Source organism: Cydia splendana, chromosome 10 (assembly GCF_910591565.1).
Source record: "Cydia splendana chromosome 10, ilCydSple1.2, whole genome shotgun sequence".
NCBI classification, from domain to species: domain Eukaryota; kingdom Metazoa; phylum Arthropoda; class Insecta; order Lepidoptera; family Tortricidae; genus Cydia; species Cydia splendana.
In genome coordinates, this window is record NC_085969.1 from 10,712,768 (window position 1) to 10,732,890 (window position 20,123).

The window sequence follows — 20,123 nt, forward strand, 5'->3', positions numbered from 1 at the left end:
CACTATTTAGCCATTTGTAAGGCGCTTTTGACATGTATATGGCATTTTTTCGCCAGTGTATGGCAGTATCTACTTTTTTATGGCACTATATATTATTTTTGTGGCATTTATAAGACCCTAGCGACTACAATCGACATTTGTGCGGTCAAAATAGCCGTATAAATGTCGCCAATAATATTTTTTTGCGAAAATTCCTACACAATACAACCGATTCACTTATATATCTTACTGTATAGTTTAACACTATATTTGCAACTATTATTATAAAATACACATTTTTATTTCGACTGTGTATCAACATATTAAGCGTCCATACAAATGTCATTGTAGTCGTACCAAAATAATTTGAAAGAGATTCTTACCTGTTTTTATATAAATTAAACTGTTTCTGCGTCCACATTCGATGGCAATCGACGCCCAACTAACCGCACGATTGCGTCATAAATTTAATCTAACCGTTATTCAATAGACATAGACAAAGAAGATTTTGGGGGCTTTCTTTAAGTCATAACAAAACAAGTGCCGCGCGGGACAACGATAAAAAGGCTTCCCTTGTTTTATTAAATAACGCATTAATTTATCGAAAACATTAAATCAATTCTCTAGAAAATGCTCTTTATAAAAATACAATGTTATTCATAATACGTTGCGTACATCCAAAGTTATAATTTTTTTTATTGGGCTATGCCGCCATTGGGACACGCGAAAAACAGCAAATTTCGCCGTTTTTTGAACTACAAATGCGATTTTGTCAGACACAAATAACATTTAAGGTACCGTTTTACATTTTTTTAAAGCTTATAATACATTGAATGAAAATATATACATACCCAGTCTTTTAGTCCTAGACTAGACAAAAAAATTCAAAATCGCTCTCCTTCTTGATGCGACTGGCAAATCATATTACTTTTTGGCAACCGGGTTTTTTAATCTAATTAGACCTCGCTGAATCCGAATTTGCCGGTTGCTTGATCGAATTCTTGACCGGAAGTGAGATATATGATATTAAAGGTCCCTTTTTTTAGTTTTCGTAAATAACTCATAAACGGTGAAGCATAGCAAAAAATGTTCTTACACATAAGTAATCTGCATAAAATTGCCTACAAGAAAGATTCCGTACAATTTTTCGCTAGGATCAATATTCAAAGAGATATTAACGCGGGAAATTTAATTATAATCACTTCTAAGGTCCCTTTTTTAGTATTTCGTAAATAACTCTTAAATGATGGCCAATATCAAAAAATGTTGTTAAACGTTAATAATCTACACAAAATTTTCAAAAAAAAAAGATTCGGTACGCTTTTCGCAGGGATCAATATTAAAAAGGTAATAAAGAGGGAAAGTTAATTATAATAAATTCTAAGATCCTTGTTTTTATTTTTTTCGTTAATAATTTGAAAAGTATGACTCAAAGCAAAAATAAATCTTGCACATAAATAATAAACATAAAATTTCCTACAAGAAACATGTAGAACACTTTTCGCTAGGATCAATATTTAAAAAGACAAAGCAGCGGGTAAGTTAATTATAATCAATTTCCAGGTCCCTATTTTTAGTTTTTCGTAAATGACTCGTAAACGGTGGCCCAATAGCCCATAGCAAAATAGGTTCTTAATGTTCTTGTAAATAAATAATCGACATAAAAAAGCTATTAAAGCGGGAAAGTTAAATAATGTGTAGAATTGATTATAATTAACTTTCCCCCTTTAATATCTCTTTAAATATTGTGCCTAGCGAAAAATTGTACGGAATCTTTCTTGTAGGCAATTTTATGCAGATTACTTATGTCGTAGAACATTTTTTGCTATGCGCCACTGCTTAAGAGATATTTACGAAAAACTAAAAAAGGGACCTTTAATATCAAATATCTCACTTCCGGTTAAGAATTCGATGAAGCAACCGGATCGTAATCAAATCAAAATCGGATTCAGCGGGGTCTAAGCAGGTTAAAAAACCCGGTTGCCAAACAGTAATAATATATGATTTGCCAGTCGAAATCGATTATTACAAAAATATGACCAATCTATCCTACGGACTTCGAGTTTTAGCCGTGGGACAGCAAAAAATGCCAATTTGAAAATTGGCCCTTAAATATCCAAGTCAATCATCCTCCGTTTATCTAAAATGAAAAGTAATAGTGTAAAACCATATTCAATAATTTTAAATTATCTGTTTGTCACAAAATACAGCCATCAAAATTCCTAAACAAATAAAAATGGCTACTTGTGTATTTAATTTGATTAATGATTACGGTACCCCATACCTAAACAGAACATTGTTCTAATACTTCTAATACGCCTAACAGCATGTAGGTAATAATAAAATAAGAACAATTTTAATATTCATGTTTTCATTGTCAAGAAATGAAAAAAATACCTGCAATAAAAAAAATACTAAGTACATAATATATACTCGTATGCAGCTGTTTTCTGGAAAACCAGGTACTTACGTATCAACACGTTTCGGGTGATGACTTGATGAGTCATGGATGAAAACCCAACAAGTGATCTTTTGATCTGTTTAAAAAGGTAGGTAAGTAACTGAGTCATCTCTTTAGGGGTCTTGAAATTGATTATTTTGTTCTCAATTCGGTTGTTGGTGTTTTTTATGTTTTATTTGTTGCCTCAGAACTGCGTCACTTCTCAAGCGATCTAGAAAATTATTTTTTTGATTGAAAGTATACAGGTTGGTCCCATTTTTGCCAAAATCCAGTTCTGTTGATGAGATCCGTCCAGGGAACTCCTCAAATCTTTGAGAAAAGTTTAGATCATGTGCGGTGGATAAAAAATACTAACAAAAAAGTTCCATTTCAGCAGATTCTGGCATCCCTCAGTACCTATTCCTATGACACCAGTAAAAAATCGTGCATGAATATTTAGAGATACTTATGCGTAAAAAATTACTCGTACCTCATGAACAGATGCCCCGAATAGTGGTTTTGGCCGAATACCGAATATTCGGCCCCTCTCTCGGCCCAAGCACCGAATATTCGGCGACCGAATTTTCAGACATGCGAACATTTTGAGTCACAATGATGTATTATGAAAACTGTTCGCCAACAAAGCACAACATTTGCTAAGATTTATTTTTTGTTGTAACAGAATTAATGAACGTAGTTAGAGTCAATCAAATCAGACCCATGAAAATAAAATATTTTGTTATCAATAAATGCTCAAAAAAGGGTCTTCGTATTTAACAACCTTTCAAGAATATATTTTAAATATTGAATTTTACGTAGGTGCAGCAGATATTTGGTATTCAGCCGAATAGTAGGCAACATTCGACCGAATACCGAATATTCGGCAAAGTGGCCGAGTACCGAATAGTTGCCGAATATATTCCTGGCATCTCTACTTATACCTATATGAATTTCATACCATCACCTATACCAGTGAGGATCCAAAATCGCCATCCAAAAAGGGCTTTGGGAGAATAAGCCGTGTGCGTTTCAGGGTGATCCTATCCTTATAAAAAAATTTACACGTCATCAGAAAAGTTAAAACAGGCATTCAAATAAAGAGTAATGCCCTAATTACTACAGTTTTCTCGATTCTGAAAATTTAGTCCGTGATGTACACTTAATTATACGGCAAATGATGATGATGAAAATTCCTTTTGCAGAGTTGGTCCGTTTCACTCACAGGTTGATTTAGGAAGGGGAGCCAATCAAAATTTTGATGCTAACTTGATTTAAGGCAGGGTGCCCCCAAAACCTTCGGGGAAAAAAAGGTTTAGCAATGTGGCAAAGTTTGGTATCATTCTCACGTAAATAAAGGAAGCTTAATTCATTTCTGCTATTAAATTCCTTTTCATATAAAATAAAAAAAAACCTTCAAAATTTAAATTCGACTTTACTTTTTTCGAATAAACGCCTAGAGCATACAAACACTGGGAAGGCCTTTCAGTAACTTATCCCTCTGCCAAAAACTTTGCACAATGTGCAAGAAGTCACGTAAATACAATGTCACAATCGATTAATGGTCATTAACAAAATCGCCTCACATGAGATCACTGATAACAGCTTTTAAGTCAAAAGTTTCCATCAAAAATTGGATTATGCTCATCTGCATCAATGTATGAGTTAAAAGGACCAACTCTGCAAAAGGAAATTCCATCATTATCATTAGCAGTATGTATATCGTACTTTATTGTGGTGTACAAATGTCACTAAATAAAGACAAAGACGTAAAATTACTCGGAATACATTAAAACATACAGTTGCTATTGTTTGTAATCAGGCACTTTTATTAAAGTTTGCACCTTCATTCTTGAGTTTGTTTGAGGTACCTAGAGCCCAAAAAATGTTAAGTACTGCTGTTTTAAGTACTTAGTAGGTACATATAGAATGGACATTTCTTTAAAACTGTTGTTGTCATGGTATGGTTAATTTAATATTTATCTTTTACAATCCAGATGACTTTTCCCGGTCCAACCTTTAACCATTTTTGGCAAGTTTATTTAAATGGATACAGATCTTTGATGCAATCTATTCTATAGCTAACAGAGTGATGGATCAAACTAAAACATCATTCTAAGTTCCCGTAAGATAAAATCTCGTTTAAACAAAGTGTGTCGTATCGTAACACTCTACTTAAGAGATAAGCTTAAGAATAGATGAGTTGATACACTTTTTTCTAGTTATTTTATTTCCATCAGCTGATTAGCCTGACATTTAACACATTCGACACCGCGTACCCGACTCTCGGGCACTCGTAAACTTTACTCAGATGCCGGCATACCCGCTAGTCGGGCAAGAGCTATAAACCTACACGCGACGCCGAAGTGCCCGACAGGCGGGCAAGCATTGCATCTTCACTACCTCAGGGCTGCCACTGCCACTAACAGAAAAAATTGTAAGTCTTCTGATTATTATGTGGTCGAAAAGTTGGTACAGTTGATTATTATATTTTATTACTTCACTTTGTATTTTTATTTATTTTACCTAATGCGATTACGAAATAAAAATTCTTATTAGTTGGTTACGTGAAATTGCATACACGGGTATGTATCAGTAGGAGTTAGAATTAGGAGAAGAACAAAACGGGGAGCCTAAACAGATGAGACAGCAGATTTAATTTTATCCACGTACCTATACGAAAGTTACTTGGCACAGCCCTGAGCGTCCGCCGCTTGCCCGACTGGCGGGTTCGCGGCGTGCGGTATTGAGTTGCACGTCGTTGCCCGACTAGCGAGTACTGTCGGTTTCTGGGGTATTGTTTGAAATTTTGCCTGGTTGCGAAAGTGTTAATTCAAGAACGTTTTGTTTTGCGTGCTCGTCGCTCGTATATATCTTGATTTTAAAATTCATTATAATATCACTAATATGTATAATAACTGTAACTCATAGCGATAAATACGTCAGAGATAAGAGTTTATACTGGTGAAGAAGCACCCGAGGCAATACGCTCTGTAACTTGTAAGAATAACACAGGTCTTGTATTCCCAATATTCCCAGAATTCGTCTCAGGTGTCAGAGCGATCTCCGGTTACGCACATTGGTAATGATAAGTCTCGCGGTCACAAGTAGGTATATAAGTTCGTTTAGATAAACGCTCAATAAGAAATGACAACTTTAATTTTACCTCAATATTCATAATAACTGCTATTTGTAATCGGGAAAAGTACTGAAGAGTTACGAGACCCCACCTTCAAAAATGCGCCCCCATGCAATTAAGAGTTACACTCTCAATTTAAAACGACAAGCTGAAATAACATGAAACTTGGCATGAACATAGTCATAAAGTAATATACCTACTCATATCTATCAGCCGTATTCGAACAATGAGATACGTCAAATACTAGATATTGAAACGATATGGACTGGATATGTCAGTGTCAAACAAGTGTCAAAATTGTCGTTTCTTCAAACAAAAACGTCACTTTTGACACTAGTTTGACACTGACATATCTAATCCATATCGTTTCAATATCTTGTATTTGACGTATCTCATTGTTCGAATACGGCTGTTAGTTTGGTATTCGTTTTTGTTGCTAAAATTTGTAGTAAGTACCTAGGTATATCTACGTACGAGGGGGACGAACGTTGCTCACGTCCGCAGGAGAATGCTTTAGATACCCTGCACGTGTCCCCTGGGTAGCGCTAAACGAGCAACAACAATAGAGGCGATTGTAGACAATTTGTTTCCACCTATACTTACCCGAATGCAATGAGTATGCTCCAAAACAAGAATACATGTCAAGTACAAAATCAACAGACTAGGGATGTTGGACCTTCAGTCCGCATCTGCCAACTGAACATCGAAGGCATTAGCCGCTTAAAATGTGACTACCTGCATAGAATCCTGATGGAGCAAAAAATTGACATAGTTTGCATTCAGGAGACGCACACCAAAGACGAACAAGACCTGGTTAATAGAGGTTCCATTCCGGGCTACTCCATTGTTTCAGCGGTCCATCATCCTAAGTACGGAATAGCCACCTACGCCAGAGGTAATCTCCGGGATATTCAAGCAGTACAGGCAGAAATCAAAGACAATATCCATACTTCCACCGTGCAGCTACGAGACTTACAGATTATGAACATCTACAAACCTCCCCTAACTACTTGGCCATCTGAGGTACTACCAAACTTAAGCCACCCATGTGTCTTTTGCGGCGATTTCAATAGTCATCATGTGAGCTGGCGCTATAGAGTAACAGATCCAAATGGGGCAGCCTTAGCCAACTGGGCGGACCTCTCTGATATGCATCTTGTCCCCGATGCTAAAGATAAGGGTACATTTGTTTCGGCAAGATGGAATCAGGAGTACAACCCTGACCTGACTTTCGTCAGCAAGGACAGTCTAGACCAGCCACTCCCCGCCTCGCGTATTATCTTGCCTAGCTTTCCCAATAGTCAACATAGACCCATCATTCTGGAAATCGGTATCAAGATAGCCCTAACCAATTCCATGAAGGTGCCCCGGTGGAACTTTAAAAAGGCAAACTGGGAGAATTTCCAAACTAGGCTTGATCACGATCTGGAATGCGAACAAATCGAACCGAAACCCTCAAACTACGCAAAGTTTGTTAAGCTTGCCGTCGCAGTGGCCAAAGCTACAATACCCAGAGGGTATAGAAGAGAGTACATTCCTGGCTGGAACAATGTGAGCGAGAACCTGTTTAGGGAATACCAAAACTCTGGCAACCATGAAATTGGTGCACAGCTACTGAAGACCTTGGATAAAAGTAGAAAAGACAGGTGGACGGAAACAGTCGAGAGCATGGACTTTAAGATCTCGAGTAGGAAAGCTTGGCGAGTCCTTAACCGCCTAACATGCAAAAAGAGCTGCCAAAAGACGTTTACGAAGATACACCCTAATGTCATAGCGAACAGAATGGTGGACCTCACCAGGGCTAAAAGAGACACATGCACCACGAAACGCATTCGCAAGCAGCTGACCCATCTCAAGCGCAGCATACCGGATAACGACTACCTCATCAGACCCTTTTCCATACCTGATACTCTCAGTGCCATTAAACGGTTGAAACCTGGTAAAGCGGCCGGCCCCGATGGAATTTATAACGAATTTCTCAGAAACATGGGCCCCCTGGCTGTAAGCTGGCTTGCAGCCTTTTTCTCCAACATCTTGCTGAAAAATCAACTACCTACTGAATTCAAAATATCCAAAGTCATAGCATTGTTGAAACCTGGAAAAAGCGAAGAACTTCCGGATAACTATCGCCCAATTGCTCTTCTGAGCTGCGCGTATAAGTTGCTGGAACGGCTACTGCTCACACGAGTTACCCCATTCATCGATGCTGCGACTCCCCAAGAGCAGGCAGGTTTTCGACAAAGACGTAGCTGCGCCGATCAGGTGCTGGCCCTTACTACGCACATAGAAGATGGGTTCCAAAAACAACTTAAATCCACTGCGGTTTTCATCGATCTTACAGCCGCCTACGACACAGTGTGGCGACATGGACTCATGTTCAAATTCCTGTCAGTCGTGCCAAGTAAAGAGATAGCAGCCCTTGTAGCGAACATGCTGAGTGAGCGACAATTTGAGGTTTATCTGGGAGATGCCAAAAGCAAGCGAAGGAAACTCAACAACGGCTTGCCACAGGGATCAGTACTCGCACCTCTTCTTTTTAACCTGTATATTCACGACCTGCCCGATACTACAGCTAGAAAGTTTATATACGCTGATGATATCGCGCTGGTAACTCGAAGTCGGAGATTTGAGGAAGCGGAGGAAGTCCTGACGTCGGACCTGAAAACCATGTCGAATTTCTTCACAGCTTGGAAGCTCATACCAAGTTCCAGTAAAACAGAGGTTGCGTGCTTCCATCTTCATAATAAACATGCCAACTACCAACCCACTGTTAAACTTCAAGGCTCAAATCTCAAATATAACCCTCGCCCAAAATACCTCGGTGTCACTTTGGACAGATCTCTGACGTACAAGGAGCACATTACAAAAACGTCCCTCAAACTAGCTACACGCAATAATATCTTGCACAAACTCAGTGGCACTTCATGGGGTGCATCTGCCGATGTGCTCCGAACTACAGCGCTCAGCCTCGTATACTCTGCAGCAGAATACTGCGCGCCTGTATGGTGTGAAAGCACGTACGTAGCCAAAGTGGACACGAGACTGAACGACGCAATGAGGTGTGTTTCCGGTACAATAAAATCACCGCCGACTCACTGGTTACCAGTGCTTAGCCACATAGCCCCGCCTCACTTACGCAGGAAACACGCGCTCTTGAGAGAAGCTGAAAAAATATATGCCCGGTCCGATCTACCTGTCTACCAAGAGTTCACTAACCCACCGCCGCAGCGACTTAAATCGCGCCGACCTACAAGCGAAGCAGGTAGAAAACTGAGGACTGGCGGATTTCAGCTGGAGCAGGCGTGGAAAGAAGAATGGGCGGAGGCGGCTGGTCACCACATAAGTACCCAAAACCCTACTCAGAAGCCGAAGGGCTTCTCACTGCAGAGAAAATACTGGTGCCGCCTCAACAGAATCCGCACAGGTCATGGCAGGTGCAATCATATGCGACACAAATGGGGATGGAAAGAGAGCCCGTTGTGTGACTGCGGCGTTGAAGATCAAACTACCCAGCACATTGTAGAACGGTGCCCAAAGAGACGTTTTCAGGGCAGCCCGGAGGACCTCTACACCAATCTGACACCTGATGCGATCGATTGGCTGCGTAGTCTGGATGTCGACTTATAATTAGTTATACTAGTAGTATGATTATATTGCCTACAATATTAATACGCCATACGCTTAAATAAATAAATATCTACGTAAAGAAAATAGCGAGTAGAATTTTTGTATGCTTAACTTCTAGTGGCTCTATTTTCTTAGTGTCAATTTTTAGCAACGAACAGTTATGCCGGAATTACCGGGCATAGATATATTATTATGTTACTTGAATGTCATGCCTTTCGTGTTATAACAGCATGTCGTTTCAAAATGAGAGTGTAACTTCGATTGTATTGAGGCGAGTATGTTCCTTGGACCCCAAGTCTTTTGAGCGTCGGCGTCTTGTCAGCGCTATCGAAAATGGCGTCGCTGCGCAGTTGCGCCAACGTTGCGTCGAGCAGCAGCCCTAGAGTTGTCAAGAAGCCGACGCTCGAGAGACGCTAGTATGGGGTCTGTTTTAAACTGGTTCGATACAACTCGCTCGTGATGCAAGAGTGATGGAGACAAGCGCTGCCCCCCTCGAGGCTCGCGGCTGCCCTGCGCGCGCGCCACTCGCTAGTGTCAGCCATGGAGCACGCGCGTCTCTCCTCGCTCCTCGTTATAGCGCGTAAGTACCTTTGACTCTAGTGTTTACTAATACATTCTAACACCTTGTTACCCGTATACCTAGTACGTAGTATCTGGTGATTCGGTTTTCCTTTAAGAAGCGACATTTTTTGTGGTATTGGACGTATGTGTTTACTTATTGTGATTTGCAAACGCCTTTCGAAATACGGTGACAGACTTATCTGTGGGCAAGAAATCTGAGCTGGTTTAGTTCCTTTATTCCTCCTAACCAACCATTGTTTGTTAAACCGCTACTGGTTTGAAATGGTCTATTTTTCTTAGAGCATTTACTATGGACACTATGGTAGGTAACTAGGTACCTATGTACAATTGTGGTTTCAAGTAGCATTCTATAGTAATGTCTGGACCATGCAAGAGTCGAAGCTCTCACGGTAAATAAGTAGTGTTTTCCCTTCTATGGCAATAAAGTGTATTGCATGTATTTGGCCACATTGGCCGTCACTAGGTAGGTACCTAATATCTATAGGTACACATTTGTTTCATGAAAAGCCTACCTACTTATTCTAATTACTTAATAATGACTGCCCTGCAGCCCTGTGACTGTGGCAGTCTATAGAGCTATATTTATACACCTACCAATAGTAAATGTATTTTTCATTTGTTTTGATTTTATCGCTAAGGGCCACTTGCACCACTCACTATAGTCACTATATACGTCATAATTTCATAGAAGTTTGACCTTTAAAATAACACATGCACTACGTGTGCTATCAACATCGTTGCAGATTTATCTTGGTCTAACTCTATCTACTATGAAAATATAATACTTATGTCGAAATTCCACAATTGTATGTAATGTCCTCGAAAAGATTGTTTTTGTTTAAAGGGGTCATCCATTAATTACGTCACACGAATTTCTAGGTTTTTTGACCCCTCCCCTCCCTTGTCACATTTGGTCACATTTGGCAAACCCCTCCCCCCTTGTGTGACGTCACATTTTTTCTACGAAATCGCCAAATCGAATTAAGTAAGTACCTAAGTATTATTAATATTTTATCAAAATATTTTTGACGATATAAATATTAGTAATTTTATAACCCAAAACTGCTTAGGAAAGAAAATTAAAAGAATAAAAACGATTATCGTTTTAAAAACTTGTTATTTAAATGTACAGCGAATAAAATAATAAAAAAAAAAATTCGGTTACTGATGAAGTTAAAGTGACGTCACAAAGTTTGTGTCTCCCCCCTCCCCCATGTCACAATATGTCACATTTTCTTGACCCCTCCCTCCCCCTAAACGTGTGACGTAATTAATGGATGACCCCAAATTAGGATCTGTAATTGTAATTTTGATACCGTGCTATTTATTTAATACAACAAGGGCACAGGTGTTTTTTTATATTATGACGAAGCATTAGTAATTTGGGGACAAACTTATGAAGGTTAATCTGTATAGATATGGCCTTGTAGATTTGAAAAACCCTATGATGTTTATGACGAATACCTATCAAGATGTTAATAGACGTGGTCACGTCATAAGAACTTGTCTGATAAATTATAGTCTGTAGGTATAGGGGGTAGAAAATATTTTTCCTTATTTTTAGAAATAACACCTACTTACAGTTAACAGCATTATAGGTACATGGAAAAAATCATAATCGGGTCAAAAACGTTCGGGAAAGTCTGCCGGCGCGATTCGGGAAATGAATTAGAGATTAACTAGATACGATATAGTAAAGATATGTGACGTTTTGGCGGTAGGCGCTTACGCTATTATTAACGCCGCTCCAATATTATTGCGGCGCTATGCGACGTAAGCGCCAGCCGCGATAAGGTACCTTTTGCCGTGGAACGTGACATATCTTTACTATTTCATATCTAGTGAATCTCTAATTCATTTCCCGAATCGAGCCGTGCGTCTTGTCTGTGGACGTAACAAAAGTTAACGATTTGGATACATTTATTCTAAGACTTTCATCATACAAATTGTTTATTTTATGTCCATAGGACAGTATTTATGAACTGAATTAACCAAATATCAAGTTGTATGTGATAAAGTTCAAATTCTAACAAATACCTGACGCATAGGTCTATAAAATAAAATGAAAAATATACCTCTATAGTAGGTACACTATGATACACCTTTTCCTGTTAATGCAGCGGTCGGCAACAAGCGGCCCGCGGGCCGCATGCGGCCCGCGAACCTCTGGGTTGCGGCGCGCGAGCTTCCCTGGTTATTTTTTATGTAATATTGACAAACGACAATGTCTGCTTAAAGTCACAAATATTACCAAAGTGCGGCCCGCGTCAACTTCGTTAACTACTATATGGCCCTTGGCTGCTAAAAGGTTGCCGACCGCTGTGTTAATGCATTAATGGAGTCAGTCAACTTTCGATTCCCATAGTTACTTCGCGCATTGAAGCCATAAACGCGAGCAGAATAGACAATGTCACAGTAGGTGTGGTGTGGACCACGTGATTCAGTTACAATACACGAGTATTTGATATCTTCATCTTTAGGATGAAATGCTAAGTAGTAACCTACTTTAGACTATAGTCTAATATCTAAACTTTAATTTTATTTAACTTGATAGAGTAATGAGGCTTTTGTAGAAACTTGAGTCCTTTTAAGTAAAGACTTAATTTTTGCAACAAAAGACGCGTTTTCCTTAGAAACAGTTCACGGTTTACTTTTATAATTTTTCATTATTTGTTATTGGTTAGGTTCAAACCTTTGGAATGTGTTTTTGAACGTATTCTTTATTGATGTTATGTCCAATAAGTATAAGTATGTAAGTAGGTAAACATCATTCTATATAACGTGGGAGACGTACCTATTAGGTAACGATAATACAATCTCTACATACCTATACTCTCAGATCATTTGTAGAACCTACACGTTAGAATATGTTATACTTACTGTAATAGTTACCATTGTTGCTAGAAGCGTCGACACACCGACACCGGCACCGTTTACACATTAATACGCATACCTACTACAGATTCCTGACCTGACTGAAATGATAATATTAACTTTAAATTGAGTGATTAATTAAGAAAAATAATCATAATATTACTCGATTTCTATAATTGTATACTCGTACCTACTACTCCTAATCGTAGGTATCAATGTGGCATCAAAGAAGTTTTCAATTCTTGGGATAAAATTAAATGCAACAATTAAAAACTTGGTGTTATAACAGAAAACCCGAGTATTATTCAACTGAGTCATGTTCATTACAACCGGTATAACACTTATTACTTTATTTGGTATTTTGAACGTAATCGCGCGCTATGTTTTTTTTTCTAGCATTTTGCATGAGCACCTTTCCTCGCTTTTTTTACGTTGGCTGTAATCATTAATCAACATTAAAACAGTTAAGGTGAGGAGTATGTATAATGTCATGTAATATCTTCGCACTAACACTGCGGGTGTAGTGTGCATATAAAATAATATGCATAACTATGTATGATATATACAGAGTGGCCCAAACCTTGACGTTCAAAATTTTTTTTTAGATTCCTCATCGTGGGCTATCAGAATATACCCCATGTATCTTAGCCGATTTTTCGTAGTTTTTGAGTTATGATTTTTTTAACTTTTGTTACGAATTCTGGGTTTCCCATACAGGATGGCTAAAAAATAACTGCCTTCCCGTTGCCAGGGAGGTTTTGGGACTATACTGAGCAACTTTTACTATGGGAGCCACCCTGTATGGGAAACCCGGAATTTCATAACAAAAGTAAAAAAAATCATAACTCGAAAACTACGAAAAATCGGCTAACATACATGGGGTATATTCTGATAGCCCACGACGTGAGGAATCTAAAAAAATTTTTGGACGTCAAGGTTTGGACCACCCTGTATGTATTACCCCCATATAGTTATCATAGGTCTGTAACCTATAGTCTATAATATTGATGATCAATGGCAGTCTTCTACACTGCGACATCGACATGACGTTAACAATAAAACCGTTGAAAATTCTCAACAATGAATCCCATGCTTTTACGATAGTAAACAATGTGTTCCGTAGCTACTGAATGAGTTTGGTATCTGTCACCGGCCGGGTCAAATACCTTGGGTGGGATCGCAAAAAGCGGGCCTTGAAAACCAGTTTGATACAAGCTACTGGAATAAAAGTACATACAACGCTACATGTTCGCGTATAAGGAACTTGGAATTATGGGTGTACCAGCTTTTGCCCGCGACTTCATTGCATGGAATTAGTGACCGCAGCTAAAGTAGGTATAGCACCTGGATAATGCTAATAGCAATAATTCAATTCGCGCATTGCTTGCTTCAATTATTAGGCAATTCATTAACTCTTTCCTTTCCTTTGCACTCTTTTCAGGTATATGATTTCCGACATAAAAACTATCCTATGTCCTTCCCCGGGATTCAAACTATCTCTATACCAAATTTGAACTAAATCGGTTCAGCAGCTTAAGCGTGAAGAGGTAGAGGAGGTTTTTCCTTTACAAAGGACTGCCAAGTCTACGACCTGATAAATCGTTTTGGCAGGTTTAGTAACTCTTCACCGAGAAATTGGTTCATACGAATGCATAGTCAATATATAGTCAACCTTAGGGAGCCTAACAACTAGGCCATATGCAGATATGGTAAATTTTGTGCCGTCTTAATGAAGCGCTGCATTACATACCTAAATTAAGAGGCCGTCATCGATTTTAGTCGCAAAAATGTAAAATTGATAGATTTTGACGAAGAAATTCTACACTTTGTGCTACCTAATAGAAATAGCAAGTACTGGTTTCTATTCGCACGTCTTCCCATCTTGTACTTTTGTAGATCATTTTTTTGAAAATAGACTCACTGAATTAGTAATGATTTTTTTTCTGAAGGACGTTTAGGTAAACGCGCGTAAAGCACTGACTTTGTTGATCTTATTTGTAAATTTCGTAAAGTTTGGACTGCTAAAAATGGTAAATTTGTATTACACATATCCTGTACTCGAACTTTTGTAGACTACATTTTTGTTATTATGACTTTGAAGTAGTGTAAATGAAACTTAGACGAAATCAATTTTCACCAGAAATTACTTCAAAATAGGTGACAATTTCTTTGAAACTCGACTTAATTTCAACGTAATGTTGATACTTAAACAATCGACAACATTTCCTGAAACTGTTCTTATACATCATTTAGTATAATTTACTACCATAATTTTTTAAAGAATTTTTAAAAACTGGCCCTTCTCGTCATGTATTACCAGTGACGCACGCTCGCGACGTCATTATTAAAAGCCAAGATGAAAAGACGTGCTAATAGAAACCAATACTTGCTATTTAGATATTAGGTACGTAACAAAAGGAGGACAATTTCAACGACAAAATCCATCAATTTCACATTTCTGCTCTAAAATCCATCACGGCCTCTTAATAAGGCTTCGTGACACAGGCGCGTTTTCCGGTCAGCGCGTGAGCGGGGCGCGCCGCGTTTACATATAAAACGCTCACGCCCCGCTCACGCTCCGCCCGGAAAACGCGCCTGTGTGACGGAACCTATTAATCTGTATACGTAGTGCCTACTTATGGACACGTTCAGAGAGTAATCTCTATAGGCCTCGTACGTATTTAATAGTTCGTGATATAGGTATATACCTACCGTAAACTCAGGTAACTACGGTCCACATCATACAACCATGTTCGAAATTTATGTGCCTAGAAATATATATACTATTTTAAATAATACCTAATAGGTGTTAATTTAAAAAAGTATGATATTCATTCTAATAACATCGTCAATAATGATGATCTTTAATAAATGGACTATTGTTGCAAGATATTATTAGACTAGTTACCCAAGTTAATACGGTTGGTACCTACTTAATTTCATTAATGGATACCTAATGAAGAATCTTTAGGCGCGAACTTGTTGAGAAATGTCAACTTAACGATCGTATTTGCATTGCATTTGTGTATGCTCTTCACGGTGCATGATACAAAAATAGTACCTTGAAAATTCGTGCAACTAAATCGTTTCTATTTTCTTTTTCTATTCCAGTGCTACAACTCAGCCAAACTGAAATCTCAAACACTCTACCAGAATCATGGTACGCCGCTAACGTTATAAATGATGGATCATACTCACCGAAGCCCTTATCTGAGATATTTTCAACGCAATCGACTTTCTCTTCGGCCAATCCAATCGTCGTGCTACAATCCACCACACCAGATCCGATTTTGTTCACGACACCCTCAAGTTCAACATCGACAAGCAGACCGAATGACAGAATAACAGAAATATCCGTTGTGCCCTTACCGACTGAGCAACCTGCTCAGCCACAGTCGACAGAGTCAGTGACGTCGCAATCACCACCGATCATAATATTTGCTGATACGCCGACAGCGCCACCACGGCTTCCCGAATTGTCACAGTTCCAACAACCACCTGCACCGCCTTCGCCCCCACCAGTCTTATCAGCTCCCCAGCAAATCCAACTACAAACAGCGCCGCAAGGAACACCCCCTCCTCCTACCTCTACTACACTTCCACCAGTTACAACTACCTTTTCTTCATTTCCACCATTTACGTCTACATCTTCATTTGTATCAGTTACGTCTACCTCTTCATCATTTGCACCAGTAACATCTTCCTCTTTGTCATTTGCACCAGTAACATATACCTCTTCTTCATTTGCACCAGTCACGTCAACCCCCTTTTCGCTTCCACCAGTTTCATCTACCCCCTTTTCAATTCCACCAGTTACGAATAGTACCTCTTTTTCAGTTCCCCCAGTAATTTCTACCTTATCTCCAGCAGTGCCTAATACTAATAATTCCCCTCAAGCACCCTGCACAAACAGCTCAAAACCAGGCTCTCAGCTTCCATCATTCAGAATTCGCCTTGTAGCTCCAAGCGGATCGGTGACCAAAGTCGAAATCAATCCTCCATTTACAACCACCACCAGAAGGCCCACTACGACGCGAACACGAAGAACGAGGAACAATTACGATGGCTGCGTCAGCGGGTGCGGAGGCAGGAAGATCCCTATCTGTACCAGTCCCTCGGGCGTGTCTCCCATCGACCCCAACAGACTTAAAGGATTCCCATCAGTGTGCCACATGGCGTGCCACAACTCGTTTAGGAAGACTTGTAAGTAATTGCTTTATTTTACTATCATCATTTAATTACAAAACTTCCGTGAGACTCAGATTATAAATATTATAATATATATATTAAAACGTGAGTGACCCGTTTTAATAAATTAAGTAGGTACATGAATATTCAGCTGTAGTCGGGCGTAAAATTACGATAACTAGTTAATTAAATACAATTGGACAACGATCGGTAATGAAGGTTCAAGTCTGAATTGATGACCGGAGGAGAATTAACTTTCGGTTTCCCCGGCGTTGTGTGCGTGAAATAGTGCGTATCATGCTACGATCACAACAAATGCAGACCGGTTTGTTCGTGCGAACGTTACCTCATTCGCGTTTCGTAACGGGCCCGATTATTGACAGATTTAGGTGTGCTCACCTAGTTTTACTCATATATAAGTCATAAAAATGACAGCTGAATCCGCTGAATTGATAGGTTCATTACGTTTTCACACAGTTGAACAATGCGTGATAATTACGTGCGCATGTTAAATTTAAATTATAATCATTTTGCAAACAATTAAAGTTCAACTAAACTACTAAGGTTAGGCAAACCTTTCGTGTATAAGGCAGGCAGATGTAACGTTCATCATTATCACTTCAATCGGTCCCTAGGTTAACGGATTGATTGGGATGCAATCTGAGATCCCATGAAGCCAATTAAGGTACCTATGCACAATATAGGTACATACAAGGTATCTACATACCTGACCTGCTAGCATGAGTTGCGGTCTCGCGCGCGACTCCATACATCTAGCGCGACTCCAAGTATGGACCCGCGCGCGACAACGCAACTTATGATAGACCGCCAGAGGGATGAAAGCGTCTAATTTTAGCGTGAGTGTGTTTGTTTTACATGGAGGCAAAGTTGTTGTTTAACCTCTCGTGCTAATATTGATACTCGATATAGCGAGTGGTTCAAAAAATGGAATCTTGAGCGTTGCGAGGGTTAAACAAATTTTGCCACCGAGTGAAACATAAAACTTTTCACCACATCAACACGAGGAAGATATTAAAGCTATTAGATATTCAAAATCGTCACCTAAAAGTTAATTTGACCAGACAACACGAGGAAACAATTCAAAATTTGCATAAAATTACTTTTCACCACACCATCTCGGAAAGGCTTACTTTGCACTTCAAAAACGGATAGCAAAGTTGCACTTTGCTTTCAGTAATTCACGTGTGAGGCAAAGTAATCAAATGCAAATTTTAAGTTGTTTTCTTATGTTTGCTGGTAGAATTGACTTTTAAATTATGATTTTGGATGATAAATATTTAATAACATTCATTTGAATTTGATTTGGTTTGATTTTGTTGGATATTTAACATTTAATATTTGCTTCGGGTTGGTGTGGTGAAAAATTTTGTGTTTCACTCGGGGGCAAATTTTGTTTAACCCTCGTGATTTGAAACCCTCGCAACGCTCAAGATTCCATTTTTCGAACCACTCGCTACGCTCTTGGTTCAATTTTGGAATCTTTCGCTTGCTCGGGTATCAATATTAGCACGAGCGGTTAAACAACAACTTTGCCCCCTTGTAAAACAAATAACTATTGTCATTCTAGTGGGTAAAATGCAACTTTGTAATCAGTTTTTAATAATAAAGAAGCCTTTACGACCTCGTGTGGTGAAATTGAAGTTTATTAATTAATACCTACTTACACTTGTAAATTGTTGAAAAAAAAAATGGAAAAACCGCACTCGCTTTCGCAGACGCTCAACCGAATTGATGAAAACACGACGCACAGATAATCAGATTATATTTATATTGAATTTAGACCTTATTGGGTGACATAATTAACTAAGCCTACGGTTTTTGTTACCGTTTTAAGTTTATGGGGACCTTCACGTTACATCATTTAGCTTTTACTTAGGTATATTTATAGCCCAATCCTTCTCGCGCTTGATAAGAGGCCTGTGCCCAGCAGTGGGACGTACCTATATAGGCTGAAATATTATTATAATGTTTATTTTACTTCCAGTGTACGAAAAGGTGGCTGATGGCCGATGCGGCCAACTACGCACACGAATCAGGCCTCTTGGCTCCAAAAACAAGCTCAAGAAGGACGATCTCCAGAAAGCTACATATACTGTCGTTCAAGCAGGCCCGTCAGTCATCGAGTTCTCACCTTTGAACTCTTAGAGGCGAAACTTTTGTCAAAGTAATTGTAGTAAACTCATCAGCGAGATTATGTCCAATACTGACTGAGACAATTTAAATCGTGCCACGTTTTAGTAAAATTTATATAATTACAGTACATTTGTGCTATTGTAATAAGACCAGTTTAATGAGACGATATTAGAGATAATGAGATTTCATGTCCTTCGAGACTATGTACGTTCAACTATCTTTCAAAATACTTAGGCGTCATTAGAAAATAAGAATACGACTAACAGATTCTATCACTGCCAAATTGTACAGCGTACAGTAGGTATTAGAATAAGGTGCAGCGGAGCAATTTCGACTCCGGGGTAATTTCAACTAAACGAAATATCTTCCATGTTTTACATTATTAACTAGAGTGCCATATATGTCCAGATAGCGAAAAAAATATGATGTGTGTGACTTTAGTTAATAATTTCCCTCTCTCTCTCTTTGGTCGGTCCCTCATGTCTGAGGATCGTGGTCAGTATCAGGGTTGCATCTGGAGCGGAGATGATCTGCCTCCACCGGTTTCTGTCTCCGACGACCGTGTAAAAAGCAGAGGATGACGTGTCTTTAACTTGATCGGTCCATCTTATTGGTGAACGACCGCGTGATTTTCTGCCTTCGGTTATTCCAATCACAATCAGTTTTTCCAAACTTTCGTCGCCTCTGCGCACTGTGTGTCCGAAATATGAGAGTATGCGCTGTTAGCATATAAGCTAATAATGTAAAACATGGAAGATACTTCGATTAGTTGAAATTAACCCACAGTCGAAATTATCCCGCTGCACCTTATAATATGTAATTATTTGAACAGGATTAATGTGACTTAGAGTCATATAAACACAAAGGAATATTGCAACACGGCATAAAAGCGCTATTTTATTTATTATTACTGAGCAATCATGTAAGTATTACCGTACCTATTCTCATGAAGTAACGAGTTATGAAAGGTAAATTAATTGATGTAAATTAATCAATAAAGTTGGCGAAGCAGAGCGTAACTTTCTTATAGAAGCTAAACGTGTCAATTGCTCTTCAGATCAGTAGTAGTTACACGAAAAAGATGACCCCTGACTCTTATTGTAATTACTATAAAGTCTAATTTGTGAGATGCGAGAATATGTT

At 38.8% G+C, this 20,123-nt stretch overlaps 1 protein-coding gene across 1 annotated transcript; it reads left to right on the top strand.

Moving 5' to 3' along the window:
- The first annotated feature begins 9,673 nt into the window (after positions 1–9,673).
- LOC134794295 (mucin-2-like) lies at positions 9,674–19,036 on the top strand. Its single transcript, XM_063766056.1, has 3 exons — positions 9,674–9,762; positions 15,750–16,841; positions 18,832–19,036. The coding sequence occupies exons 1-3, from the start codon at positions 9,723–9,725 to the stop codon at positions 18,990–18,992; spliced, it is 1,293 nt and encodes a 430-aa protein (XP_063622126.1). The 5' UTR covers positions 9,674–9,722; the 3' UTR covers positions 18,993–19,036.
- The last annotated feature ends 1,087 nt before the right edge of the window (positions 19,037–20,123 follow it).

Excerpts from the sequence above, each read along its gene's own strand:
- LOC134794295 (XM_063766056.1), top strand. The coding sequence starts at position 9,723 with ATGGAGCACGCGCGTCTCTCCTCGCTCCTCGTTATAGCGC. Across the intron at positions 9,763-15,749 it reads CTCGCTCCTCGTTATAGCGC|TGCTACAACTCAGCCAAACT; the intron begins GTAAGTACCTTT and ends TTTCTATTCCAG. Across the intron at positions 16,842-18,831 it reads CAACTCGTTTAGGAAGACTT|TGTACGAAAAGGTGGCTGAT; the intron begins GTAAGTAATTGC and ends TTTTACTTCCAG.